The 24,710-nt window shown below is 59.4% G+C and overlaps 2 protein-coding genes, 1 long non-coding RNA gene and 6 other non-coding genes across 11 annotated transcripts; 2 read left to right on the top strand and 7 right to left on the bottom strand.

The window, feature by feature from the left end:
* The first annotated feature begins 250 nt into the window (after nucleotides 1–250).
* On the top strand, nucleotides 251–441 carry LOC129133924 (U2 spliceosomal RNA). Its single transcript, XR_008536097.2, has one exon. It is a non-coding gene; the product is annotated as a U2 spliceosomal RNA (small nuclear RNA).
* Nucleotides 442–1,231: 790 nt separating this feature from the next.
* On the bottom strand, nucleotides 1,232–1,422 carry LOC129133921 (U2 spliceosomal RNA). Its single transcript, XR_008536094.1, has one exon. It is a non-coding gene; the product is annotated as a U2 spliceosomal RNA (small nuclear RNA).
* Nucleotides 1,423–2,223: 801 nt separating this feature from the next.
* Nucleotides 2,224–3,486, bottom strand: LOC129133911 (uncharacterized). The gene is made up of 2 exons (XR_013180220.1): nucleotides 2,998–3,486; nucleotides 2,224–2,281 (listed from the first exon to the last, which is right to left on the bottom strand). It is a non-coding gene; the product is annotated as an uncharacterized LOC129133911 (long non-coding RNA).
* LOC129133927 (small nucleolar RNA SNORD31) lies at nucleotides 2,440–2,507 on the bottom strand. Its single transcript, XR_008536100.2, has one exon. It is a non-coding gene; the product is annotated as a small nucleolar RNA SNORD31 (small nucleolar RNA).
* Nucleotides 3,487–3,933: 447 nt separating the features above from the next.
* On the bottom strand, nucleotides 3,934–4,059 carry LOC129133923 (small nucleolar RNA SNORD22). Its single transcript, XR_008536096.2, has one exon. It is a non-coding gene; the product is annotated as a small nucleolar RNA SNORD22 (small nucleolar RNA).
* Nucleotides 4,060–5,836: 1,777 nt separating this feature from the next.
* Nucleotides 5,837–5,904, bottom strand: LOC129133922 (small nucleolar RNA SNORD31). The gene has a single exon (XR_008536095.1). It is a non-coding gene; the product is annotated as a small nucleolar RNA SNORD31 (small nucleolar RNA).
* Nucleotides 5,905–6,238: 334 nt separating this feature from the next.
* On the bottom strand, nucleotides 6,239–6,312 carry LOC129133926 (small nucleolar RNA SNORD26). Its single transcript, XR_008536099.2, has one exon. It is a non-coding gene; the product is annotated as a small nucleolar RNA SNORD26 (small nucleolar RNA).
* Nucleotides 6,313–7,454: 1,142 nt separating this feature from the next.
* LOC129133910 (ubiquitin-like FUBI-ribosomal protein eS30 fusion protein) lies at nucleotides 7,455–8,866 on the bottom strand. Its single transcript, XM_077172481.1, has 5 exons — nucleotides 8,729–8,866; nucleotides 8,110–8,192; nucleotides 7,873–8,017; nucleotides 7,733–7,788; nucleotides 7,455–7,630 (listed from the first exon to the last, which is right to left on the bottom strand). The coding sequence occupies exons 2-5, from the start codon at nucleotides 8,182–8,184 to the stop codon at nucleotides 7,505–7,507; spliced, it is 402 nt and encodes a 133-aa protein (XP_077028596.1). The 5' UTR covers nucleotides 8,185–8,192; nucleotides 8,729–8,866; the 3' UTR covers nucleotides 7,455–7,504.
* A 42-nt stretch (nucleotides 8,867–8,908) lies between these two features.
* Nucleotides 8,909–24,209, top strand: BBS1 (Bardet-Biedl syndrome 1). Of its 3 annotated transcripts, none has more exons than XM_077172458.1 (19): nucleotides 8,909–8,968; nucleotides 9,065–9,132; nucleotides 9,624–9,658; nucleotides 10,029–10,322; nucleotides 10,495–10,541; nucleotides 11,236–11,274; nucleotides 11,877–11,949; nucleotides 12,737–12,865; nucleotides 15,009–15,115; nucleotides 16,002–16,020; nucleotides 16,284–16,385; nucleotides 17,152–17,325; nucleotides 18,721–18,790; nucleotides 19,667–19,837; nucleotides 20,581–20,708; nucleotides 21,363–21,476; nucleotides 22,135–22,157; nucleotides 23,197–23,274; nucleotides 23,993–24,209. In XM_077172458.1, exons 1-19 carry the CDS (start codon nucleotides 8,949–8,951, stop codon nucleotides 24,030–24,032), a joined length of 1,731 nt encoding a protein of 576 aa, XP_077028573.1. In that variant the 5' UTR covers nucleotides 8,909–8,948; the 3' UTR covers nucleotides 24,033–24,209. The 3 variants fall into 3 exon arrangements, with proteins under 3 accessions (XP_077028573.1, XP_077028571.1, XP_077028572.1); XM_077172456.1 differs by lacking the exon at nucleotides 22,135–22,157 and adding an exon at nucleotides 21,755–21,789 and having other exon boundaries at nucleotides 21,363–21,463; nucleotides 23,993–24,208; XM_077172457.1 differs by lacking the exon at nucleotides 22,135–22,157 and having other exon boundaries at nucleotides 21,363–21,500.
* The last annotated feature ends 501 nt before the right edge of the window (nucleotides 24,210–24,710 follow it).

Consider the following 24,710-nt stretch of genomic DNA (forward strand, 5'->3'; position numbering starts at 1 on the left):
TTGCATAAAGGGGCGGGGTTATGCAGATTTATTAACCCACCATGCGCGCGAAAGGCAGGATGGGATAATTTCTGCGGGAGAATTTTGCGATTTTTGGGGTCGGAGCATGCGGAACGCGGGAGGAAAGTGCGGGATGCGATGGAGAGAATGTTCCAGAAGGGGTCGGGAGCGGTCGGAGCGCGGCGCGGGGGCGGCCGTGAGGTGCGGGCGGGCCGGGCGGGGGAGGCTGAGGTGCTCGGCAATGCCTGGTATCGCTTCTCGGCCTTTTGGCTAAGATCAAGTGTAGTATCTGTTCTTATCAGTTTAATATCTGATACGTCCTCGATGAGAGGACTTTATATTAAACGGATTTTTGGGCTCGGGAGTTGGACCCGGAGCTTGCTCCCTCCGCTCCGCGCATCGTCCCGGTATTGCAGTGCCTCCGGGAACGGTGCACCCCACACCGGGGACCTATCATTGGTTAAAAACAGATTGAAAATTTGCCTAAAACTGACTGAATGTCGCGATTGTTTCGTCACATCACCTCAGTTCAGCCATTCGCTAACCGAGTGCGACTTGCTCATGTGTGCTGCACTCATCGTGCCGCTATTGCAGCGCCTCCGGAAATTCCGGTGCACCCCTAATGGGGACTTCTGGATGCTGAAAAAGAGGAGCTCAAGAGCACCTAAAACTGCGACAAATCGTGATTATATCGCGACATCAGCTGCGCTTCTGCTGGTCGCCGTTCTGCAGCTCATTGATTCTGTGTCGCACTCCCCGTCCCGGTATTGCAGCGCCTCGGGAACGGTGCGCCCACAACGGGAACCTGAAATGGTGAAAAATAGAATAAAACCTCCTAAAATGCGGGTTTTTTAGAAGAATTCGATCGCGATTTCAGCCGTGCTTTAGTCGCTCCCTGGCATTCCAGGGAGGGTGAGTGCGACACAGAACGGATGAGCTGCAGAGGGGCAGCAACCGGCAGAAGCGCGGCTGATGTCGCGATATAAGCACGATTTGTCGCAGTTTTAGGTGCTCTTGAGCTCCTCTTTTTCAGCATCCAGAAGTCCCCGGTTGGGGTGCACCGGAAATCCCGGAGGCGCTGCAATAGCGGCCCGGTGAGTGCAGCACACATGAGCAAGTTGCACTCGGTGAGGGAATGGCTGAACTGAGGTGATGCCCAAATATAATCGCGACATTCAGTCAGTTTTAAGGAAATTTTCAATCTGTTTTTAACCAATGATAGGTCCCCGGTGTGGGGTGCACCGTTCCCGGAGGCACTGCAATACCGGGACGATGCGCGGAGCGGAGGGAGCAAGCTCCGGGTCCAACTCCCGAGCCCAAAAATCCGTTTAATATAAAGTCCTCTCATCGAGGACGTATCAGATATTAAACTGATAAGAACAGATACTACACTTGATCTTAGCCAAAAGGCCGAGAAGCGATACCGGCCCCTTGCCCCAGCGCCGCTCCCGGCCCCGCCCGGCCCGCCCGCACCTCACGGCCGCCCCCGCGCCGCGCTCCGACCGCTCCCGACCCCTTCTGGAACATTCTCTCCATCGCATCCCGCACTTTCCTCCCGCGTTTTCTACGCAAGGACCCCAAAAATCCCGAAATTCTCCCCAAATTTTCGCTCCCATGATGCCCTTGGCGGCGTGACGGCACTAATTTGCATGATTACACCCGTTAAATTTACATAACTCCGCCCACCAATCCGGCTTTTGCAACCGCCCACCCCTTGAAAGCCCCGCCCCACAGCCGCTTACTCGTGATCTGATTGGACGAACGAGCACTTTGATTTGCATTCACCACGCCCCTTGCCGAATAATCCGAGTATTTTATTAACATAACCACACCCGGTAATCACGTGGTGCCGTGCTTCATTAGCATAACCCCCCCTTTATTTGCATATCAGCGGCCCCACCCCAGCCCTCCCGGGCGGTGTTGTGGCTTTGGGGGGACATTGAGGGGCTCCCCGCTCTCCCCAAGGGATTTCGGGGGGACAGGAGGGACCTGGAAATCCCCAAAATCATCCAAACCACCCAAAAAATGGGTTTAAAGTTTAAATTTTGTTCTTAGTTTTAATGTTTGGTTTAAAGTCTGAATTTTGGGTTCAAATTCTGAAGTTTGGGATCCTGGGCTCAGTTTTGGTTCCCTGGCAGGGACAGTTTGGGGTTCATGTGCACGTGACCCCCCCTGATCCCTCCCCTGGTGTTTCCCCCTCCCCAAATAACAACAAACTCCAAGTTTGAAACAAAAATAGAGATTTTTATTTGTATTTAATGAAACTTCCACGATCCAAGAGCTAGAAGAAGAAATTCAAATTTTTAGAGTTTAAAAAACTCCTTAAAGACCCCCAAAATATTTTAAAGACTCACACAGAGAGCCCAAATCCCCATTTGTGACCCCAAAAAGCCTCAACCCTCCCACTATGGATCCCCCAAATCCCCTCTGGGTCCCCCCAGAGCCTCAGGGGGAACCGATCAATCACAGGGCTCAGTCTGGGGCGGTATCGCCTCATCCTCGGCAGGGGGGACCCCAAAATCCCCTCCCCAAATCCTCTCCCCAAAACCCCCAAATCCCCTCCCCAAACTCCCCAAATCCCCTCCCCAAAACCCCCAAATCCTCTCCCCAAATCCCCCAAATCCCCTCCCCAAACCTCAAAGCCCAAATCACAAAAATTTCCATTTAAAACCTTTAAATCCCTTCCCAAAACCCAAAATCCCCTTGACCAAACCTCTTTATGAAACACCCAAATCCCCTCCTCAAAAAACCCCAAAATGCCCTCACCCAAACCCTTAAAATCCCCTCCTTAAAGCAATCCCAAAATGCCTTTTTAACCCCAAAATCCTCTCCCCGACCCTCCAAAAATCCTTTATCTTTAAATTCTCCTCTCCAAACCCCCAAAATCCTCTCCAAAAAACCCCAAAATCCTTCTATAAAACCCCCTCCTCAAACCCCAAAATGCTGTGCCCCACACCCCAAAATCTCCCCAAAAACCCCAAATCCCCCAAACCTCACCTGAGTTTCAGTTCCCTGCAGCACCTGTGGGATGCAGACAAAGGGGGGAGGGGTTTTAGGGCGCCCCCTCCTCCCCAGGACCCCCCCCCCCGGGACCCCCCCCCAGTTTTTCAGGTGTTCGGGTGTTTTCAGGGGGGTCAAAGTGAGCTAGTGACATCATCACCAAAACTGGGGGCTCCCTGGGGGATGACATCACAGGTGATGTCATTTGTTAGGCCACGCCCCCTCATTTACATACCTGGTGTCAGAGCTGTCAGGCACCTGAAAAGAGGGGACACAATGGGGGGGGTCAGGGGGGGGTCTCTGGGGAATTTGGGGACCCCAAAATGGGGGAAGCCCCCCTGGGTCAGTCCCTGGGGTGTCAACAGCGGCTTCAGCCGAACGAGATTCAAAGGGTCATCACCCCTGGGGGGCAAAACCCACCCCAAAACATCCAAAAACCACCCCAAAACCCACCCTAAAACACCCCATATTCACCCCAAAACCAACCCTAAAACATCCCAAATTCACCCCAAAACCCACCCTAAAACATTCCAAATTCACCCCTGAAACCCATCCCAAAACCCCCCAAATTCACACCAAAACCCACCCCAAACTCACCCCTGAAACCCACCCTAAAACATCCCAAAACCCCCCAAAAACCCCTTTAAAGTTCTCCAGACAATCCCTGGAGGGTCCCCCCAATGTGGGGGTGCAAATCCCACCCAAGGCCCCCCCCCAGAGGAACAATTCCCCCCCAGGTTGAGATTTTACCTTCAATTTTTTTCCAAAGTCGCGAATTGGATCCAAAACCCCCCCAAATTCCCCTATTTGGAATTGGGGTCGCCCCATTCAGGACCCCTGGGGGGGGCAGGATCCTGTAATGAATTGAGGGGGGTCAGTGTGAGCCATGGACACCCCAAAATCCCCCCAGAATCCCCCCCAAAGCCCCCCAGGCCCCCTCAGACCGTCCCCGCTGGGACCTCTCGGCCTCCTCTCCCCCCGGGGGCTCCAGGGGGTTCCACCTTTGCAGGTCCTGGGCTCGCCAGGGGGGTCAGACAGGTGAGGGTTTCCTCATGGGGGGCCTGGAACCCCCAAATCCCGGCCTGGAACCCCAAATCCCAGCCTGGCACCTTCAAATCCCAGCCTGGCACCCCAAATCCCACCCTGAGACCCCCAAATCCCAGCCCTCAATCTTAAATCCCACCCTGAGACTCCCCAATGCCAACCGGGGATCCCAAATCCCACCCTGGCACCCCAAATCCTGCCCTGAGACCCCCAAAGCCATCCTGGAACTCTTAATGCCAACCTGTGACCCCAAATCCCACCCTGGAACCCCAAATCCCAGCCCGAGACCCCCAAATCCCACCCTGGAACTCCAAATCCCAGCCTGAGACCCCAAATCCCATCCCTCAATCCCAAATCCCAACCTGGCACCCCAAAATCCAACCTTGTGACCCTTCATTCCCTCTCCATGACCCCAAACTCTACCCTGGGCCCCCCAGGTCCCACCCCATGATCCCAAATCCAACTTTAGGGACCCCACATCCCACCCCAGGGAGCCAAAAATCCACCTTGAGACCCTCTAATCCCATCCCATGGTCCCAAATCCCAACCTGGGTCCTCCAAACGCTACCCCAGGATCCCAAACCCCATTCCAGGAACCCCTAAATCCCACCCAAGGATCCCCAAACCCAACCTCATGACCCTAAATCCCACCAATCATCTCCAAATCCAATTAAATCTCACTCAAGGTCCCCCAAACCCACCCCACGACCCTAAATCCCTTTTCAGGGACCTCAAACCTCACCCCAAGGACCCCAAACCCTACCCTGGGACCCTCAACTTCCCCCCAAGAACCACAAACCCTACCCTGGGACCCCCAATCCTTATGTGAGGGACCCCAAACCCACCCAGAGCCCCCAGCACTCACCAGGCCCCGCAGCCCCCGCGGCTGAGCTGGAATTTGGGGGGGTCAGGGGGGTCCCGTGGCTGTGAAGGAAATTGGGGGGTTCAGGGAGGGGTCGGGGGGGCTCAGACCCGCCCAGGGGGTGCAGCCCCCTCCCCAAATCCGATCAGGGCTTTGGTAACTCTGCTGCCATTGGAATCATCCTCCAGCTCAGGGGGTGTCATCCCTTCGGAATGGGGGGGCTGGGGAGGGGTTTGGGGGTTTAGGGGGGCTCTGACCTGATTGGGGTCACTGGGGTCACTTCAGGGTGGTCTGAAGGTCACCCAGGGCTCGGACATCTCCCGCTGCAAAATATAAATTATTGGTTGTTATTTAATTAAATTTAAATTATTTTATCAATTGTGGGGCCTCATGGTCATTGCTTTAAATGTGGGGGGATTTAGGGGGATTCTGACCTTAGGGGGGCTCTGTGTTCACTTCATGGTGGTCCGAGGTCTCTTCCACTTCTTAACGCTACAAAATACAAATTAATTACGTTTACTGATTTAAACTCTTATAAAGCAATTAATTAGTAAGAATAAATTTGCATTAATTAGTGAATTAGCAGCTGCTCTCAGCAGTCACGTGGCATCAGGGGCCCTCAGCCATATGCTTGTCATTGTCACTCCTCACCGAACAGCCACAAACGTGGGGGGACCCCGAATCTGCACCTCGGGGGGAGAAAATTCCGCATTTTTACCCCAAAAAAGGGAACTCACCTGGGCAGGGACCAGGGGGAACCCGCGGATGAGGATTCCATGATGTAAAAGCTAGTAAAAGAAAGAATTTAAAACGAATTTCAGAGCTTTGAAACTCTTGTAAAATCCCCCAAAATCTCTCCACAACCCAAGGCTCACACAGAAACACCCAAAATCCCCATTTGTGACCCCCCAAACCCCCCCGGGTCCCTCCAGAGCCTCAGGGGGAACCGATCAATCACAGGGCTCAGTCTGGGGCGGTATCGCCTCATCCTCGGCAGGGGGGACCCCAAAAAAACCCCAAAATCCCCTCCCCAAAACCCAAAATTCCATCCGCAAACCCCCAGACTCACCTGAGCGCTCATGGCTCCTCCCTTAAAAACAAAGAAAAAAGCTATTAAAATAACGATTTGAACAAAGCAGATCTTTATGTAAACTTCATAAATTTAAATCCCACGGGCATTTAGAGCCCTGGATGAGGGTCCCAAGTGGATCTGAACCTCCACACGTGGTTTATGTCCCACAAAAAGATTTACCCCCCCACTTGTGATTCTGATTTATTCCATGAGGGTCCTAAACCCTCCCAAAGAGATCTGGAGCCCCCCCCTAGGTCAGTGCCACTCAGAATATTCCAGAAGCTTCTCCACTGACCCATCAGCAAGAGAGAGTTCAGGGTGATCATCCCCGCAGCACTGCTGCCCTCAAATCCAGGTTATTAAACCCAAAACGACTCACCTCAGGCAGAAGCAGCATTTCGCGGGTAGAAGCACTAAAAAGAAAACAAAACGAAAATGTTTTAGAGTCAAAGAATACGATCATATGAGATAGCAAATCCCCAGGTCGGGGCAAGACGAGCCCTCAGAGAACTTTATAAGTTCTTCACCGCGCCATCAGCACAGGTCTGTGAGAGACTCATCCCCGAGCAGCCCCTGGGGAAGGCGCGGCGCCCTCACGGAACCCCTCAGGGAGGGACACAGCGGCTGCACCGTGAGGGGAACGGGGCCTGGAAGACTCCAGACTGCTCCCCATGAGGCAGAGGGGAGGAAACGCGGTTATAAAGGCCCCTGCACCCCCCTGAACTCCCCCCATGTCCCATTCAGGTAAATCCCAGAAAAATCCGTAACTCACCTTCTCCGACCGCTGCTGGAACAAAATGGCCGCCTTGCTCCCTCGCGGCAGCTTAAATACCGCGCAGGGCATGCCGGGAAAAGGGGCGGGGCGTGAGCGCTGAGGGAGGAGAAAAGGCGGGAAAGGCGCGAGGGCCGTGGGGCGCCCCCTGGCGGGTGAGGCCGTGAGGGGAATGCCCGAGGGGGTTTTGGGGGAGTTTTTTTTGGGAATTCCACACCCGAATTCGTTCGGCAACTCCCGCCACCGCTCTGAAGGGTTCAGAGCGATTAATTAATTCTCTTGATGGTTTTTCAGCTCCACGCTCCGCCAATCGGGTGTTTCCGGTTCTTTCCGGGCGTCTCTCGGCTTTAATCGGGTATTTCCGCCACCTTTCGGCTCCGCCAGCCCCGCCCACCGCCGCACTCGGGTATTTCCGTCACTGTTCGGCTCCTTCAGCCCCGCCCCCCTCTGCGCTCGGGTATTTCCGGCACCGCTCGGCTCTTTCCGCCTCCCCCTTAGACACTCATTCCCCAGACAGCGTCTTCTCATTAGCAGACTCCAAATTAACGCTCATTAAGCTCCTCCCTCTTATTAAACACCCCATCAGCTGCTCGGGAACCCCATTAACCCCTTCTAGCCCAACTTCACCCCCAAACCACTCTGAACACTTCACAACCCACATTAAAATAAAGTCAACAAAACTCAAAAAAAGCAACAAAAACAGCTTGAAAAGCCCCAAAATGCTGGGAACAGAGCCCAAATTCCTTTATTGTGCTCAGGAGTTGGCGTTGGGACCCTTCTTCTTGCCGAAGGTGGGCACCACGTTGACGAAGCGCCGGTTGTACTGCATGCGCCGCTTGGCCCGCCCCGTCTTCTTCTTCTTCTTCTCCTGCTTGGCCACCTGATGGAAAAACGGGGGGTCAGGGGGGTCCCCAAAACCCTGGTAGGGTCCCCAAACCCCGTGGGGGTCCTCAAAGCTGGGGGGAGCCCCCTCAGCACTCACCTTGGGGGTCTGGCCCCTCACTTTGCCGGCGCGGGCGAGGGAGCCGTGGACTTTACCTGGGGGGAGGAAGGAAATTGGGCTGTTGGGGGGGTTGTTTTGCTAATTACCAGCCCGATAATTAGCGGCTCCCCTGTAATTACCACCCAGCAGGCGCGTGGAGAGGTCCAGGGTGGTGAATTCGGGGAGGGGGCTCTGCCCCAGCACGGCCTCATCGTCCAGGGGGGTCCCGGCGTGGAGCAGCACTTGGTCCTCGGGGGGGATCCCCGAAAGCTCGGCCACCCTCTCCTGGGGGAGGGGACAAACGGGGGGGGGGTCAGCACCCCAAAACCTGGGAGGGAAATTGGGGAGGGGCACAGCCCGAATTTGGGGGCTCTCACCTTGATCTGGGCGAGGGTCTCGGAGCCGGAGAGCTCGAGGGTGAGGAGGGTCTGGCCGCGGATGAAGAGCTGCATGGTGACGGCTGGGGGGGGATTCGTAGGGGTTAGGGGGGGATTCCCCACATCCCAATAATAAAGGGGAGACCCTCAGGGATCTCCCAACAAATTTAGGGTGGATTTTGGAGGGTCTTCAGACCCTTCTGTCTCTATTTTTGGGGGAAAACCTCCCTGATTTTCCTCCTCCCGCTTTCCTCCCTTAGAGGGTCCCCCCAAAGACTCTTGGGCCTTTCTGAGCCCCCACAAATCCTTCCCGAAGCCTCATGGACCCCCCCCACAAATAACCCCGAACCCGTCAAGGCCTCACAGCGCCCTCAGGACCCCGCCCAACGCCTCAGCCCCCCAAGAAAAACGCCGGGACCCCTCAAAACCCCCCCAGGCCCCCCTCAAGGCCTCACAATCGCCCCCAAGACCCGCCAGGCTCGTCAAAACCGCCTCGAGCCACCTCATCCCCCTCCCCCAGCTCCTCCCCGCCCTTCTGACCCCCTCAAAGAGCCCCAATCTCCTCAAATTCCCCCAAAAATCCCCAAATTCCCCCCGAACCCCTCGAGCGCGGCCTCACCACGGCGTCTCCAAGGCGGAAAGGGGCAGCGCGCAGGCGCGGCTCGGTGACGTCACCCGCACGTAAAGCGTAAGTCGCGGAACTACAAAGATGGCGGACTTCTGGCAAAGGGGCGTGGTCAGGAAAATCGCGGGTTCATTGGTGTAGAGCGCGAGTGGGCGGGGCTACCGGGATCGCGTCACTTCCGGGCGGCAAATCCCCGCGTTGCCGTGGCAACGCGATGGCGGCGGCTGAGGAGAGGTGGGGGAGGGGCGGTTTTTGGGCGGTTTCTGGGGGGTTTTGGGGGGTCCCGGTGTCGGGATTCGCCCCCCCCTCAACGCTCCGACCCCCCCGCAGCGCTTCACTATGGCTGGAGGCTCACGAGGACCCCCTGGCCGGGCTGTGCAGCTTCCCGGGGTGCATGGGTGAGGGGGGCCGTGAGGGGGGATTTGTGGTGAGGGGGGGGTCTCTGTGTGAGGAGGGGTTTGGGGTATAGGGGGGGGGGTCTCTGAGGGAGGGGAGGGCTGGAGGTGGGGGGGGGGGTCTCCGTATGAGGGGGGGGGCGTCGTGAGGGGGGACTGGGAGTGAGGGGGGGTCTGTGGGTTTGGGGGGATCTGTGGGTGAGGGGGGGTCTGTGGGTTTGGGGGGATCTGTGGGTGAGGGGGGATCTGTGGGTTTGGGGGGATCTGTGGGTTTGGGGGGGCTGTGGGTTTGGGGGGGATCTGTGGGTTTGGGGGGGGCTGTGGGTTTGGGGGTCTCTCATTGGGGAGGGTCTCTGGGTGGGGGTCGCTGAGAGGTTTCCCCTGGCTGGGGGAGGACGGGGGAGGGGGGATCATTTCTGGGGGGTTCCCCTGGGTTTGGGGGTGTCCCACCGCCCCCACCCCCCGGGGTCCCCCTGAGCCCCTCCCCCTTCCAGCGCTGGTTGATCTCCATGGCGACGGCGACCACAAGGTGATTCTGAACTGGGGAGGGGGTCCTGGGGGGCTCTGGGGGTCCCTGGGTGCAATGTGGGGGGTCCTTAGGGTATCGTGGGGGTCTTTCCCTCCCCCGACCCCCCATTTTCCCCCTCCCCAGCTGGTGGTGGGGGTGCCCTGGGTTGTTCTGGGGGGTCCGGAGTGGTCCCTGGGGTATCCCAGGGGTCCTTGGGGGCTCTGGGCTGTTCTGGGGGGCTCTGGGGGGGTTCCCGGTGGCCTCACCCCCCCCCCCCCATTTCCTCCCCCAGCTGGTGGTGGGGGTCTCCTGCAGGCCGGGGGGTCCCTGGTTTGTTCTGGGGGGGTTCCCGGGGGTCTCTCCCCCCCTGACCCCCCCCATTTTCCCCCAGCTGGTGGTGGGGGTGCCCCGCGGGCCGGGGGGGCCCCGCCTGGCCGTGGTGAGGGGCGCGGGCTCCATCTCCAGCCTGGCTCTGCCCGAGGCCCCCGCGGGGCTGGGGGCGTTCGGCCCCGCCTTTGGGGGCTCGGGGGGCTCCGGGGCCGGTGCCGGGGGGGGCCCCGCGGTGGTCGTGGCCGCCGGCCCCGCCCTCTACGTGTACCGGAACCTTCGGCCCTTCTTCAAATTCTCGCTGCCCCCCCGCGCCCCCGAGCCCCTCGAGAGGGACCTGTGGCTGCAGGCAGAGCAGGTGGGCAGGGAGGGGGCGTTTGGGGGGGACCCCTCCCCAAATTTGGGACCCCCCCAGCTCTGCCCGGGGGGGTTTCAGTCATCCTGATGTTGATTTTATTTTGTTTTTTTTGTTTGTTTTTTTGGGGTTATTTTGGGGTTTTTTTGTTTTTATTTTGGGGGGGGTCCTGCAGGATCAGATCGACCCCCTGATGCTGAAGGAGATGTTGGAGGATTTGAGGTGGGGGCGACCCCGGATTTTGGCCGGGGGGAGGTGAAAATAAATGGGGAGGGGGGATTGGGGACACCACAAAAAAATATTTGGGGTTTTTTTTTTTTTTTGGGGGGGGGGGGATTTTTGGGGTCTTGGGAGGGAATTTTGAGGGGAAATTTGGGATCACTGAGGGGGGAATTTTGCGTCCATGGGAGGGATTTTGGGTTTTGGGGGAGGAATTTGGGGTCTTTGGGGGGAATTTGGGGCCTTGGGGGGAATTTTGCATTTTGGGGGATGAGTTCTGGCTCTTTAAGTGGGAATTTTGGGGTCCTTGGGGAAATTTTGGGTTTTGGGAGGAAAATTTTGGGTCCCTGGGAGGATTTTTGGGTCCCTGGGAGGAATTTGGGTCCCTGAGGGGGAAATTTTGGGCCCCTGGGAGAATTTTTGGTTTTTTGGGGGGAATTTTGTGTCTCTGGGAGGAATTTGGGTCCTTAGGGGGAATTTGGGGGAAATTTTGAATTTTGGGGGGCAATTTTGGCTCCCAAAAATCTGGATCACTTGAGGGCTATCCCCAAAATCCTGGGTGCCTTGGAGGGGTCACTTTTTGGGGGGGGGGGGTTCCCATAAATTCGGGTCCCTTTTGGGGTCACTGGGGGTCCTTTTGGGGTGGGGGGGGCAGCCTGAGCCCCCCCCTCCCCGATTGGATTTTGGGGGGTCCCAGGGACAAGGCCGAGGTGCCCCTGACGGCGCAGTCGCTGCGGTGAGTGGGGGGTCCTGGGGGTCCCTCTGGGGTCTGGGGGGGTCCCTGTGCGGTTTGGGGGTTCCCAGGGGTCCTGGGGAGGGTCCTGGGAGGGTCCCAGGGGGATCTGAGGGGGGTTGGGGGTTCCTGGGGGGGTCCCCAGGGGGTTTAGGGGGGGGTTCCCACAGGGTTTTGGGGATGTTCCAGTGGGGTCTGGGGGGTCCCCGTTGGTTTTGGAGGGTCCTTATGGGATTTGGGGGGTCCTGGGGGGGTCCCTGTGGGGTCAGGGGGGTCTGGGGGTGCCATGGGGGGGTCCCCGGGGGTCCCTGGGTGCCATGGGGGGGGGGTCCCTGAGGGTCCCTGGGTGCCATGGGGGGGTCCCTGAGGGTTCCTGAGGGTCCCTGGGTGCCATGGGGGTCCCTGGGTGCCATGGGTGGGGTCCCTGGGTGCCATGGGGGTCCCTGGGTGCCATGGGTGGGGTCCCGGGGGTCCCTGGGTGCCATGGGGGGGTTCCTGAGGGTCCCTGGGGGTCCCTGGGTGCCATGGGGGGGTCCCTGGGGGTCCCTGGGTGCCATGGGGGGGGGTCCCCGGGGTGCCATAGGTGCCCCCCCTGCCCCCCCCAGGCTGCTGGCACTGCCCCCCCCCGAGCTGGGGCCCTTCGTGGCGCTGCACAAGGGGCGGCCCCTGCAGAGACAGGTGGGTGGCACCTGTGGCACCTGGGCCACCTCCGGAGTGTCACCTGTGTGTCACCTGTGTGTCACCTGTGTGTGTCTCACCTGTGTGTCACCTGTGTGTCCCCCTCTGTCACCTGTGTGTCCCCTGTGTGTCACCTGTGTGTCACCTGTGTGTCCCCTGTGTGTCACCTGTGTGCCCCCCTCTGTCACCTGTGTGCCCCCCTCTGTCACCTGTGTGTCACCTGTGCATTACCTGTGTCACTCGTGTCCCCCTTCTGTGTCACTTGTGCTCCCTCCTGTGGCACCTGTGAGTCACCTGTGTCACCTGTTTGTCACCTCCTGTGTCACCCATGTGTCCCCTGTGTCCTGTTTTGTGTCCCCCCCTGTGTCCCCTGTGTCCCTGCATGTCCCAGTGTCCCTGTTGCTGTCCCCATGTCCCCCTCAGTGTCCCATTGTCCCCATTGCTGTCCCTGTGTCCCCCTCAGTGTCCCAGTGTCCCCCTCAGTGTCCCATTGTCCCCATTGCTGTCCCTGTGTCCCCTCAGTGTCCCAGTGTCCCCCTCAGTGTCCCATTGTCCCCGTTGGTGTCCCCGTGTCCCCCCATGTCCCATTGTCCCCATTGCTGTCCCCCTGTCCCCCTCAGTGTCCCATTGTCCCCGTTGCTGTCCCTGTGTCCCCCTCAGTGTCCCAGTGTCCCCATTGCTGTCCCCATGTCCCCCTCAGTGTCCATTGTCCCCATTGCTGTCCCCGTGTCCCCTCAGTGTCCCATTGTCCCCCTCAGTGTCCCATTGTCCCCATTGCTGTCCCCAGACGGTGGTGACGTGTCTGGGGGCGCTGCCGAGGGGGGGTCCCGAGGGCACCCCCGACTGTCCCGTGCTGGGCACCGAGGCCGGGGACGTCCTGGTGCTGGACCCTGAGGCCTTCACTGTCATCTGCAAGGTGGGACCCCAAAAATGTACCCCAAAAACACCCCAAAACACACCCCAAAACACACCCCAAAACCACCCCAAAACCACCCCAAAACACACCCCAAAAACACCTCAAAATCACCCCCAAAAACACCTCAAAATCACCCCAAAATCACCTCAAAAACACCACCAAAACCACCCCAAAATCACCCCAAAACACACCCCCAAAATCACCCCAAAAACACACCCAAAATCACCCCAGAAACACCCCAAAACACACCCCAAAAACACCTCAAAATCACCCCAAAATCACCTCAAAAACACCCCCAAAACCACCCCAAAATCACCCCAAACCACCCCCAAAAACACCTCAAAATCACCCCCAAAAACACCCCAAAAACACCTCAAAATCACCCCAAAATCACCTCAAAAACACCCCAAAACACACCCCCAAAATCACCCCAAAATCACCCCAAAAACACCTCAAATACACCCCAAAACGTACCCCAAAATCACCTCAAAATCACACCCCAAAACCACCCCCAAAATCACTTCAAAAACACCCCCAAAATCACCCCAAGAACACCCCAAAACACACCCCAAAATACCCCCAAAAACACGCCAAAACACACCCAAAAACAACCCCAAAATCACCTCAAAATCACACCCCAAACCACCCTAAAACACACCCCAAAACCACCCTAAAACACACCTGGGAACCCCAAAACCACCCCAAAAACCCCCGGGGCCGTGCTGGTGCTGGACCCCGAGGCCTTCACCGTCATCTGCAACGTGGGACCCCAAAAATGTACCCCAAAAACACCTCAAAACCACCCCAAAACACCTCAAAATACACCTGGGGAACCCCAAAATACACCTGGGGAACCCCAAAATCCAACTGGGACCCCCAAAATCTTTTTGGGATCCTTTTCGGTGCCCCCAGCCCCATCCTGACTCTCCCAAGGCTCTCTTGGGACCTGCCTGGGTGCCCCCAGGCCCTTTTGGGGTACCCCTGACCCCCCTGGGTACCCCTGACACTTTTAGGGTGCCCCTGACCCTTTTGGGGTGCCCCTGACCCCTCTGGGTGCCCCAGCCCCTTTTGGGGTGGCCCCTGACCCTTTCGGGGTGCCCCTGACCCTTTTAGGGTGCCCCTGACCCTTTTGGGGTGCCCCTGACCCTTTTGGGGTACCCCTGACCCCTCTGGGTGCCCCCAGCCCCTTTTAGGGTGCCCCAGCCCCTTTTGGGTGGCCCCTGACCCTTTTAGGGTGCCCCTGACCCCTCTGGGTGCCCCAGCCCCTTTCGGGTGGCCCTGACCCTTTTGGGGTGCTCCTGACCCTTTTGGGGTGCCCCTGACCCTTTTGGGGTACCCCAACCCCTTTTGGGGTACCCCTGACCCTTTTGGGGTGCCCCAGCCCCTTTCGGGTGGCCCCTGACCCTTTTGGGGAGCCCCTGACCCTTTTAGGGTGCCCCCTGACCCTTTTGGGGTACCCCTGACCCTTTTAGGGTGCCCCTGACCCTTTTAGGGTGCCCCAGCCCCTTTTGGGGTACCCCTGACCCCCTGGGTGCCCCTGACCCCTCTGGGTGCCCCTGACCCTTTTGGGGTGCCCCAGCCCCTTTCGGGGTACCCCTGACCCTTTCGGGGTGCCCCAGCCCCTTTCGGGGTGCCCCCAGCCCCTTTTGGGGAGCCCCTGACCCTTTCGGGGTGCCCCAGCCCCTTTTGGGGAGCCCCTGACCCCCCCTGGGTACCCCTGACCCTTTTGGGGTACCCCAGCCCCTTTCGGGGTGCCCCCTGACCCCTCTGGGTGCCCCTGACCCTTTTAGGGTGCCCCTGACCCTTTTAGGGTGCCCCTGACCCTTTTGGGGTGGCCCCCGACCCTTTTGGGGTACCCCAACCCCTTTTGGGGTGGCCCCCGACCCTTTTGGGGTACCCCAACCCCTTTTGGGGTGCCCCTGACCCTTTCGGGGTGCCCCTGACCCCCCTGGGTACCCCTGACCCTTTCAGGGTACCCCTGACCCTTTTGGGGTGCCCCAGCCCCTTTCGAGGTACCCCTGACCCCTCTGGGTGCCCCTGACCCTTTTGGGGTGCCCCAGCCCCTTTTGGGGAGCCCCTGACCCTTTTGGGGAGCCCCTGACCCTTTTGGGGTGCCCCTGACCCCCATTTTTGTCCCCCCCAGGGCTGGGTTCCGTCCCCCCCCGCGTTCGTGGCTCCCCGCGGCCCCGGGGACGGGCGGTGCCGCCTGGGGGTGGCCTGCAGGGACGGGACCCTCAGGGGGCTCAGCCGGTGAGAATGGGGGGTCCTGGGGGGGTTTGGGGGGTCCTGGGGGGGTTTGGGGGGTCCTGGGGCCTGTAGGGGGGGTCCGGGGGGGGATCCTGGGGGGGTTTTGAGGGGTTTGGGTTGCAGGGATGGGACCCTCAGGGGCTCAGCCGGTGAGAATGGGGGGTCCTGGGGGGGTTTGGGGGGTCCTGGGGGGGGTTGGCGGGGTCCTGGGGCCTTTGGGGGGGTCCTGGGGGGTTTGGGGGGTCCTGGGGCCTGTAGGGGGGTCCGGGGGGGGATCCTGGGGGGGTTTTGAGGGGTTCAGGTTGCAGGGATGGGACCCTCAGGGGGCTCAGCTGGTGAGAATGGGGGGTCCTGGGGGGGTTTGGGGGGTCCTGGGGCCTGTAGGGGGCTCCTGGGGGGGTTATAGGGGGCTCCTGGGGGGGTTTGGGGGGTCCTGAGGGGGGTTTGGGGGTGTCCTGGGGGGGTTTGGGGGGTCCTGGGGGGGGTTTGGGGGTGTCCTGGGGCCTGTAGGGGGGTCCGGGGGGGGGATCCTGGGGGGGTTTTGAGGGGTTTGGGTTGCAGGGACGGGACCCTGCGGGGGCTCAGCCGGTGAGAATGGGGGGTCCTGGGGGGGTTTGGGGGTCCTGGGGGGGTTTGGGGGGTGCTGAGGGGGTTTTGAGGGGTTCGGGTTGCAGGGATGGGACCCTGCGGGGGCTCAGCCGGTGAGAATGGGGGGTCCTGGGGGGGTTTGGGGGGTCCTGGGGCCTTTGGGGGGGCCCCCTGGGGGATCCTAAGGGGGTTTTAGGGGGGTCATGAGGAGCTCTGGGGGGGGCTGAGGGAGTTTGGGGGGATATTTTGGGGTTATTTTGGGGTTGTTTTGGGGGGGTTATTGAGGATTGGGGCCCCCCAGGTCCCGGGAGCAGGGCCGGGTTTTGGGATTATTTTGGGATTTTTTGGGGTTATTTTGGGGGGGGTCATTGAGGATTTGTCCTCCCAGGTCCCGGGAGCAGGGCTGGGTTTTGGGATTATTTTGGGATTTTTTTGGGGGGCTGTTTTGGGGGGGTCATTGAGGATTTGCCCCCCCAGGTCCCGGGAGCAGGGCCGCGTTTTGGGGGTGCTGGGGGGGATTTGGGGGTTATTTTGGGGGGGTCATTGAGGATTTGCCCCCCCAGGTCCCGGGGAGCAGGGCCGCGTTTTGGGGGTGCTGGGCTCGCGCCCCGCGGGGTTGATCCCCCAGGACTGGGGGCTCCTGGCAGCCACGGCCGATGGGACCCTGCAGGCATTCAGCCCCCAGGTGACCCCAAACACCCCCAAATCACCCCCAAATCATCCACAAATTCCCCCAAATCCCCCAAATTCCCCCAAACCTGCCCTTTGGCTGCCCCAGGGACCCCCAAATACCCCAAATCACCCCCAAATCACTCCCAAATCACCCCCAAATCTCCCCAAATTACTCCAAACCTGCCCTTTGGCTGCCCTAAGAACCCCCAAATACCCCAAATCACCCCCAAATCACCCCCAAATCACCCCCCAAATCTCCCCCCAAATCACCCCCAAATCTCCCCCAAATCTCCCCCAAATCACCCCCAAATCTCCCCCAAATTCCCCCCAAAACCGCCCTCAGCCCATCACAAGCCCCCCCCCACCCCAAATCCCTCTGGAATCCCCCTTAAACCATTCTGGGATTCCCCAAATTCCCCCCAAATCCATTTGGGACCCCCAATCTCCCCCCCAAATCCCTCTGGGATTCTCCAAATTCCCCCAAATCCATTTGGGACCCCCAATCTCCCCCTCAAGCCCCTCTGGGACCCTCGAACTTCCCCCCAGACTCCTCTTGGACCCCCCAAACCCCTCTGGGACCCCCCCATTTCCCCTCCTGACCCCCAAACCCCTCTGGGACCCCCCAAACCCCTCTGGGACCCCCCAAACCCCTCTGGGACCCCCCCCATTTCCCCTCCCTGACCCCCCCAGACCCCTCTGGGACCCCCCAAACCCCTCTGGGACCCCCCCATTTCCCCCCTGCCCCCCATTTTCCCCCCCTGACCCCCGTTTTCCCCCAGGGCCGCCGGCTCTGGGCCCTGCGGCTGCCGGGGCCGATCTCGGGGCTGGCGGGGGCGGCGCTGCCCGGGAGGGGTCTGGGGGCTGCCCTGGTGGCTTTGGGGACCCCCCCGGGCCCCTCAGGGGAGCTGCGGCTCTACCGGGGCAGGACCTTGCTCTGCACCCTCAAAACGCAGGTGGGGAACCCCAAAAAAACCCCAAAAATATCCCTAAATCTCCCTGAAATAGCCCCAAATATCCCCAGATTCCATCCTGGGAGCCTCAAAATGCAGATTGGGAGCCCCAAAAAACCCCGAAAATATCCCTAAATCTCCTTGAAATAGCCCCAAATATCCCCAAATTCCACCCTAGGAGCCTCAAAATGCAGGTGGGGAATGACAAAAACCCCCCCAAAATATCCCTAAATCTCCCTGAAATAGCCCCAAATATCCCCAGATTCCACCCTGGGAGCCTCAAAACGCAGATAGGGAACCCCAAAATATCCCTAAATCCCCCTAAAATATCCCCAAATTCCACCCTAGGAGCCTCAAAATGCAGATAGGGAACCCCAAAAAACCCCAAAATATCCCTAAATCTCCCTGAAATAGCCCCAAATATCCCCAAATTCCACCCTGGGAGCCTCAAAATGCAGGTGGGAGCCCCAAAAACCCCGAAAATATCCCTAAATCTCCCTGAAATAGCCCCAAATATCCCCAGATTCCACCCTGGGAGCCTCAAAACGCAGGTGGGAACCCCAAAAACCCCCAAAATCCTCCTAAACCACCCCAAAATATCCCCAAATCCCCCTCAAATATCCCCAAATGCCCCAAATTCCGTCCTGGGATCTCCTGGGACCCCCAAAATACCCCAAATATCTTCAAATACCACAAAATACCCCCAAATACCACAAAATATCCCCAGGTGACACCAAATATCCCCAAATTCCACCTGGGAGCCTGAAAATGCAGGAGGGTCCCCCCAAAACACCCCAAATCCCCCTCAAATATCCCCAAATCCCCCTCAAATATCCCCAAACGCCCCAAATTCACTCTGAGCCTCAAACGGACGTGGGGACCCCCAAACTTCCCCCAAATACTCCAAAAACCACCCCAAAACATCTCCTCAGTGCACCCTCACCTATGGGTGTCCCCTGGGTGCCCCCTCCGTATATTTGGGTGGCCCCTCTGTATTTTAGCACCCCCCATCACCTTTAGGTGCCCCCCACCCACAATTGGGGTGCCCCCCACGCACCCCTGGGTGACCCCTCCCCATCACCTTTGGGTGGCCCCCACTGTATCTGGGTGCCCCCTCCTCACCTTTGGGTGCTTCCCCCCCACCCCTGGGTGCCCCCCCCCCGTGTATTTGAGTGCCCCCCACCCACAATTGGGTGCCCCCTCGTCACCCCTGGGTGCCTCCCCCATACCCTGGGTGCCCATTCTCACCCCTGGGTGCCCCCCCTTATATTTGGCTGCCCCCCCCACCCTCACCCCGGCCGCCCCCTCCTCACCTTTTGCGGCCCCCCCCCCGTGTTTTTGGGTGCCCTCTGTCACCTTTGGGTGCCCCCACCCACCCTTTGGGTGCCCCCCGTGCAGGAGGTGGTGACCGGGCTGTGCTTCGGGCGCTACGGGCGGGAGGAGAACACGCTGCTGAGCACCGGGCACGGTGCGGGCACGGGGGGCACTGAACGGGGGGCACCGAACTGGGGGGTACCGGGCACGGGGGCAGCACCGGGCACCAGGGGGGGGCACTGAACACGCTGCTGAGCACCGGGCACGGTGCGGGCACCGGGGGTGGGCACCGGTTACCGAACGGCGGCACCGGGCATGGAACGGGCACCGGGGCGGGAACTACCGGGGCGGGAACTGGGGCTGGAATTAGGGGGGGGGGGAAACCGGGGGGCGGTCCCAGGGGTGGGGAGGGGTCCGAGCGATGGGGGGGGGGGGGGGACAGGGGGGTTGGGGGGGGGGGCACCCAGGGTCGGGGGGGGGGTTCCCAAATGGGGGGGGGGGGAGGGGGGGTCCCAAGGTGGATTTGCGGGGGTTCCAAAATGGAGGCTGGTCCCAAAATGAGGGGGGGGAGGGGTCCCAAAGTTGGGGGAGGTCCCAAAATGAGGGGGGGAGGATGGGGGGCACCCAATTGAAGGGTGGGGAGGTCCCAGATAGGGTGGGGGCACTTATGGGGGGGTCCCAAATTGAGTCGGGGGGTCCCACATTGAGGGGAGGGGTCCCAAAGTGATGGGGTGGGGTCCCACATTGAGGCGGGGGGTCCCAAATTGAGTCGGGGGTTCTAAAATGGGGAAGGGTCTCAAATTGAGTCGGGGGTCCCAAATTGGGTCGGGGGGTCCCCAAATTGAGTCGGGGGTCCCAAATTGAGTCGGGGGTCCCAAATTGAGGGGGGGGTCCCAAATTGAGGGGGGGGGGTCCCAAATTGAGTCGGGGTCCCAGATTGGGTCGGGGGTCCCAAATTGAGGGGGGGGGTCCCAAATTGAGTCGGGGGTCCGAAATTGAGTCGGGGGTCGCCGGGTGCTCCGTCCGGCAGGGGGCGCTCTGTCCATCCGGATGCTGCGGCGCCGCGCGGATTTGGGGGGGGGGTCGCGGGGCCGGGGGGGGCGGCGAGACCCCCCCCGCGCCCCTCCCCCGCCCTGCCCCTCCCCCCCCCGCACGCGGCTCTTCGTGGATCGGGCCCTGAGGGAGCGCGAGGACGCCCCCCCGTGAGCGGGGGGAGGGGAATTGGGTCTGGGGGCTTCATGGGGGGGGGGGGGGCACCCATGGGGGGGGCAAATTTGGGGTCTGGGGGCTTCATTGGGGGAGGGAATTGGGGTGGGGGGACACCCATGGGAGAGGATTTTGGGGTCTGGGGTCTTTCTGGGGGGGGGTTATGGGGGTGGGGGGGCGCCCATGGGGGGCGGGAATTGGGGTCTGGGGTCTTCACTGGAGAGGGGAGTTATGGGGCAGGGGGGGGTTTAGAGGGGACGCCCCTTGGTGGGTGGGGCAGGAATTGGGGTCTGGGGTCCTTCTGAGGGGGGGGTTATGGGGTCGGGACGCACACATGGGGGAGATTTGGGGTCTGGGGTCTTCAATGGGGGGGAACACAAGGGGGGCACCCATGGCGGGAAATTGGGGTCTGGGGTCCTTCTGGGGGGGGGTTATTGGGTGGGGAGGGGCTCCAAGGGAGGGTAACCCCCCCTTTAATGGGGTTTGGGGTGCCCTGGGGGGATTTGGGGTTCTGGGGGGGATTTTGGGGTGGGTTTGGGGGGGAATTTTGGGTTTCTGGGGGAGATTTTTGAGGTTTTGGGAGGGATTTTGGGGTTTTGGGGTGGGTTTGGGGGAGGATTTTGGGTTTCTGGGGGGTTCTCCCCGGACTGGGGGGGGTCTCCCTGGACTGGGGGGGTTCCCCAGCACCCATGGGGGGTTCCCCAGCACCCATGGGTGCCCCCTGCCCTGCCCCCCCAGGGATGCTCGGCCGTTTCCAGCAGGATCTGGGGGGGCTGCGCCTGGCGGCCGCCCGGGGCCTGGCCCGAGCCCTGGGGGGGGGCGCCGCCCCCAAAGGGGGGGACCCCCCCCTCACCCTGACGGCCACCGTGAGTCCGGGGGGGGACCCCCAAAAAATGGGGGGGGGGTGCCTAAAATAGGGGAGGGTGAAAGGTTCCCTGGAGGGGGTTTGGGGTCTCTGAGATTTGAGGTGCTGGGGGGGGAAATTTGGGGTCCCTGAGGGGAAATTTGGGGTCCCTGAAGGAAAATTTGGGGTCATTGAAGGAAAATTTGGGGTCCCAGGGGGGTATTTGGGGGGTCCCTGTGGGATTCGGGATCCTGAAGGGAAAATTTCGGGTCCCTGTGGGTGAATTTGGGTTCCTGGTGGGGCTTTGGGGGTCCCTCAGGGGGGGTTTGAGATCCAGGGGGAAAATTTGGGGTCCCTGAGGGAAAATTTTGGGGTCCCTGTGGGATTGGGGGTCCTGGGGGGGGAAATTTGGGGTTCCTGAGAGAAAATGTGGGGGTCCCTGTGGAGTTCGGGTCTCTGGGGGAGGTTTTGGGGGTCCCTGAGGGAAAATCTGGGGCTCCCTGGGGGGGAATTTGGGGGTCCCCTGGGGTGGATTTGGGGTCTCTGAGGAGAATTTTGGTGTCCCTGGGGGGATGTTTGGGATTCCTGGTGGATTTTGGGGTCCCTGGGTGGGTTTTTTTGGGGGTCCCTGGGAGGGATTTTGGGGTCCCTGACCCCCCCTTTTTGCCCCCCCCAGGTGCAGGGGCTGGGGCCCCCGCCTGCGCCTGACTTTGGGGGTGCTGCTGCCCGGGGGGGCCCCCCCGACCCCCAACCTGGTGCTGCTGCTGCGCTGCCACCCCCCCCCCGAAACGGCTGCAGCCCCCCCTGCATCAAGGTACACAAAAATACCCAAAATAACCCCAAAAATACCCAAAATAACCCCAAAAATACCCAAAATAACCCCAAAAACCCACCCCGAAATGGCTGCAGCCCCCCCTGCATCAAGGTACACAAAATAACCCCAAAAATACCCAAAAATACCCAAAATAACCCCAAAAATACCCCCCGAAACGGCTGCAGCCCCCCTGCATCAAGGTACCCAAAAATACCCAAAATAACCCCAAAAATACCCAAAATAACCCCAAAAATCCCCCCCGAAACGGCTGCAGCCCCCCTGCATCAAGGTACCCAAAAATACCCAAAAAAAACCCCAAAATACCCAAAATAACCCCAAAAACCCACCCCGAAATGGCTGCAGCCCCCCTGCATCAAGGTACCCAAAAATACCCAAAAAATACCCAAAAAAAACCCCAAAAATACCCAAAATAACCCCAAAAAACCCACCCCAAAATGCTGCAGCCCCCCTGCATCAAGGTACACAAAAACACCCCAAAAATAACCCCAAAAATACCCAAAATAACCCCAAAAATCCCCCCGAAACGGCTGCAGCCCCCTGAATCAAGGTACACAAAAATACCCAAAATAACCCCAAAAATACCCAAAATAACCCCAAAAACCCACCCCGAAATGGCTGCAGCCCCCCTGCATCAAGGTACACAAAAACACCCCAAAAATAACCCCAAAAACACCCCAAAAATACCCAAAAATACCCAAAATAACCCCAAAAATCCCCCCCCGAAATGGCTGCAGCCCCCCTGCATCAAGGTACCCCAAAACCACCCCAAAAATACCCAAAAATACCCCAAAACATCCCCAAATCCCTCAAAATCCCCCCCAAATCCCCAATTTTAGGTTCCTCCCCCTAATTTGGAAACTTTCCCACAATTTGCTCCTTCCCCAGTTTTTGGAATTTCTTCCCCAACTTTTGGGATTTCTTTCCCAAATTTTTTAGGATTTCTCTCTGATTTTTGGGGTCTCTCTCTCCCCCATTTTTGGGGTCTCTCATAATTTTTGGAATTTTTTTCTCCATTTTTGGGATTTTTTTCCCTATTTTGGGGTGGGTTTTCCCCTTTTTTGGGGTCTCTCTCTCCTGATTTTTAGGATTTCTTCTCCCCATTTTTGGGATTTCTTTTCCTGATCTTGGGGTTTTTTTACCCAATTTTTGGGATTTCTTTTCCCGATTTTTTGGATTTTTTTTCCCCGATTTTTGGTTTTTTTCCCATTTTTGAGATTTCTTTTCCTGATTTTTGGTTTTTTTTCCCATTTTTGAGATTTCTTTTCCTGATTTTTGGGGTTTTTCCCCATTTTTGAGATTTCTTTTCCCTGATTTTTGGGTTTTTTCCCATTTCTGAGATTTCCTGATTTTTGGGATTTTTCCCATTTTTGAGATTTCTTTCCCCGGTTTTTGTTTTTTTTTCCCATTTTTGAGATTTCTTTCCCCGATTTTTGTTTTTTTTCCCATTTTTGAGATTTCTTTTCCCGATTTTTGTTTTTTTTTCCCATTTCTGAGATTTCTTTCCCCGATTTTTGGGTTTTTTCCCATTTCTGAGATTTCTTTCCCCGATTTTTGTTTTTTTTTCCCATTTTTGAGATTTCTTTTCCCGATTTTGTTTTTTTTTCCCATTTTTGAGATTTCTTTCCCCGATTTTGGGGATTTTCTCCCCATTTTTGGGGGTCTCTCCCCCCCCCAGGTGCCGCTGCTGCTGCCGGGGCTGCGCTTCCTGTTCGGGACCTGGCTGGAGCCGGGGGGGGGCCCGGGGAGGCTGCAGGTGAGGGGGGGGGGGGGGACACTGGGGACACCTGGGGGACAGATGGGGACACCTGGGGACACCTGGGGACACCTGGGCACAGATGGGGACACCTGGGACACACCTGGGGACACCTGGGACACCTGGGGACACCTGGGGACAGATGGGGACACCTGGGGACAGATGGGGACACCTGGGACACACCTGGGGACACCTGGGGACACCTGGGGGACAGATGGGGACAGATGGGGACACACCTGGGACACACCTGGGGACACCCTGGAGACACCTGGGGACAACTGGGGGGGTTCAGGGACACACCTGGGGGACACACCTGGGGACACTTGGGGACACCTGGGACACCTGGGGACACTGGAGACACACCTGGGGGGGTTCAAGACACAGCTGGGGACAACTGGGACACACCTGGGACACACATGGGGACACCTGGGACAGCTGGGGACACTGGGGACACACCTGGGGGGGTTCAGGACACACCTGAGGACAGATGGGGACACCTGGGGGACACACCTGGGAACACATACGGGGACACCTGGGACAGCTGGGGACACACCTGGGGACACCTGGGATACATTTGGGACACACCTGGGGGGGTTCAGGACACACCTGGGGACACACCTGGGGACATTGGGGACACCTGGGATACATTTGGGGACACACCTGGGGACAGATGGGGACATCTGGGGGGGTCACACGGTGCCCTCCCCTCCCCCCCCAGGTGCTGGTGCTGTGCCCAGGCCGGGAGGGGCCGGTGCTGACAGCACAGGTGGGGCTGCCCCCCGTGGCCACCTGAGAGCACCTGGGGACACCTGAGAGCACCTGGGGACACCTGGGACACCTGGGACACCTGAGAGCACCTGGGGACACCTGAGAGCACCTGGGACACCTGAGAGCACCTGGGGGACACCTGGGGACACCTGAGAGCACCTGGGGACACCTGGGACTCCTGTACCTGGCACCTGCAGCTGGTGTCACCTGTGTCACCTGCACCTGAGGGCACCTGGCACCTGTGCCACCTGTACCTGGTGTCACCTGTGTCACTCGCACCTGTGGTACCTGAGGGCACCTGTACCATCTGTGCCACCCCCTGTCCCTTGTCACCGGCACCTGGCACCGTGCCAGCCCTCACCTGTATCACACCTGTCACTCCTCAGTGTCACCCCAGTGTCACACCTGTCCCCTCCCCCCGTGTCCCCAATAAAGCTCCCGGTGCTGCAGCCCTGGCTCGTTGGGGGAGGGGCGGCCCCAGTGCTCCCAGTACCCCCCCCACACCCATCCCAGTGCTCCCAGTACCCCCCCACACCCATCCCAGTATCCCCAGTACCCCCCCCCACCCATCCCAGTGCTCCCCAGTACCCCCCCCCGCACCCATCCCATCCCCAGTATCCCCAGTACCCCCCCCCACCCATCCCAGTGCCCCCCAGTACCCCCCCCAA

The sequence above is a fragment of the Agelaius phoeniceus genome, chromosome 38 (assembly GCF_051311805.1).
Source record: "Agelaius phoeniceus isolate bAgePho1 chromosome 38, bAgePho1.hap1, whole genome shotgun sequence".
Classification (NCBI taxonomy): domain Eukaryota; kingdom Metazoa; phylum Chordata; class Aves; order Passeriformes; family Icteridae; genus Agelaius; species Agelaius phoeniceus.

What these genes read in the sequence shown, in the direction of transcription:
- LOC129133910 (XM_077172481.1), bottom strand. Translation starts at nt 8,184, where the DNA reads ATGCAGCTCTTCATCCGCGGCCAGACCCTCCTCACCCTCGAGCTCTCC. An exon ending in AGACCCTCGCCCAGATCAAG is followed by an intron (nt 8,018 to 8,109) that starts GTGAGAGCCCCC and finishes CCCCTCCCCCAG; the next exon opens with GAGAGGGTGGCCGAGCTTTC. An exon ending in CTCCACGCGCCTGCTGGGTG is followed by an intron (nt 7,789 to 7,872) that starts GTAATTACAGGG and finishes TCCTCCCCCCAG; the next exon opens with GTAAAGTCCACGGCTCCCTC.
- BBS1 (XM_077172456.1), top strand. Translation starts at nt 8,949, where the DNA reads ATGGCGGCGGCTGAGGAGAG. An exon ending in ATGGCGGCGGCTGAGGAGAG is followed by an intron (nt 8,969 to 9,064) that starts GTGGGGGAGGGG and finishes ACCCCCCCGCAG; the next exon opens with CGCTTCACTATGGCTGGAGG. An exon ending in CTGACGGCGCAGTCGCTGCG is followed by an intron (nt 11,275 to 11,876) that starts GTGAGTGGGGGG and finishes TGCCCCCCCCAG; the next exon opens with GCTGCTGGCACTGCCCCCCC.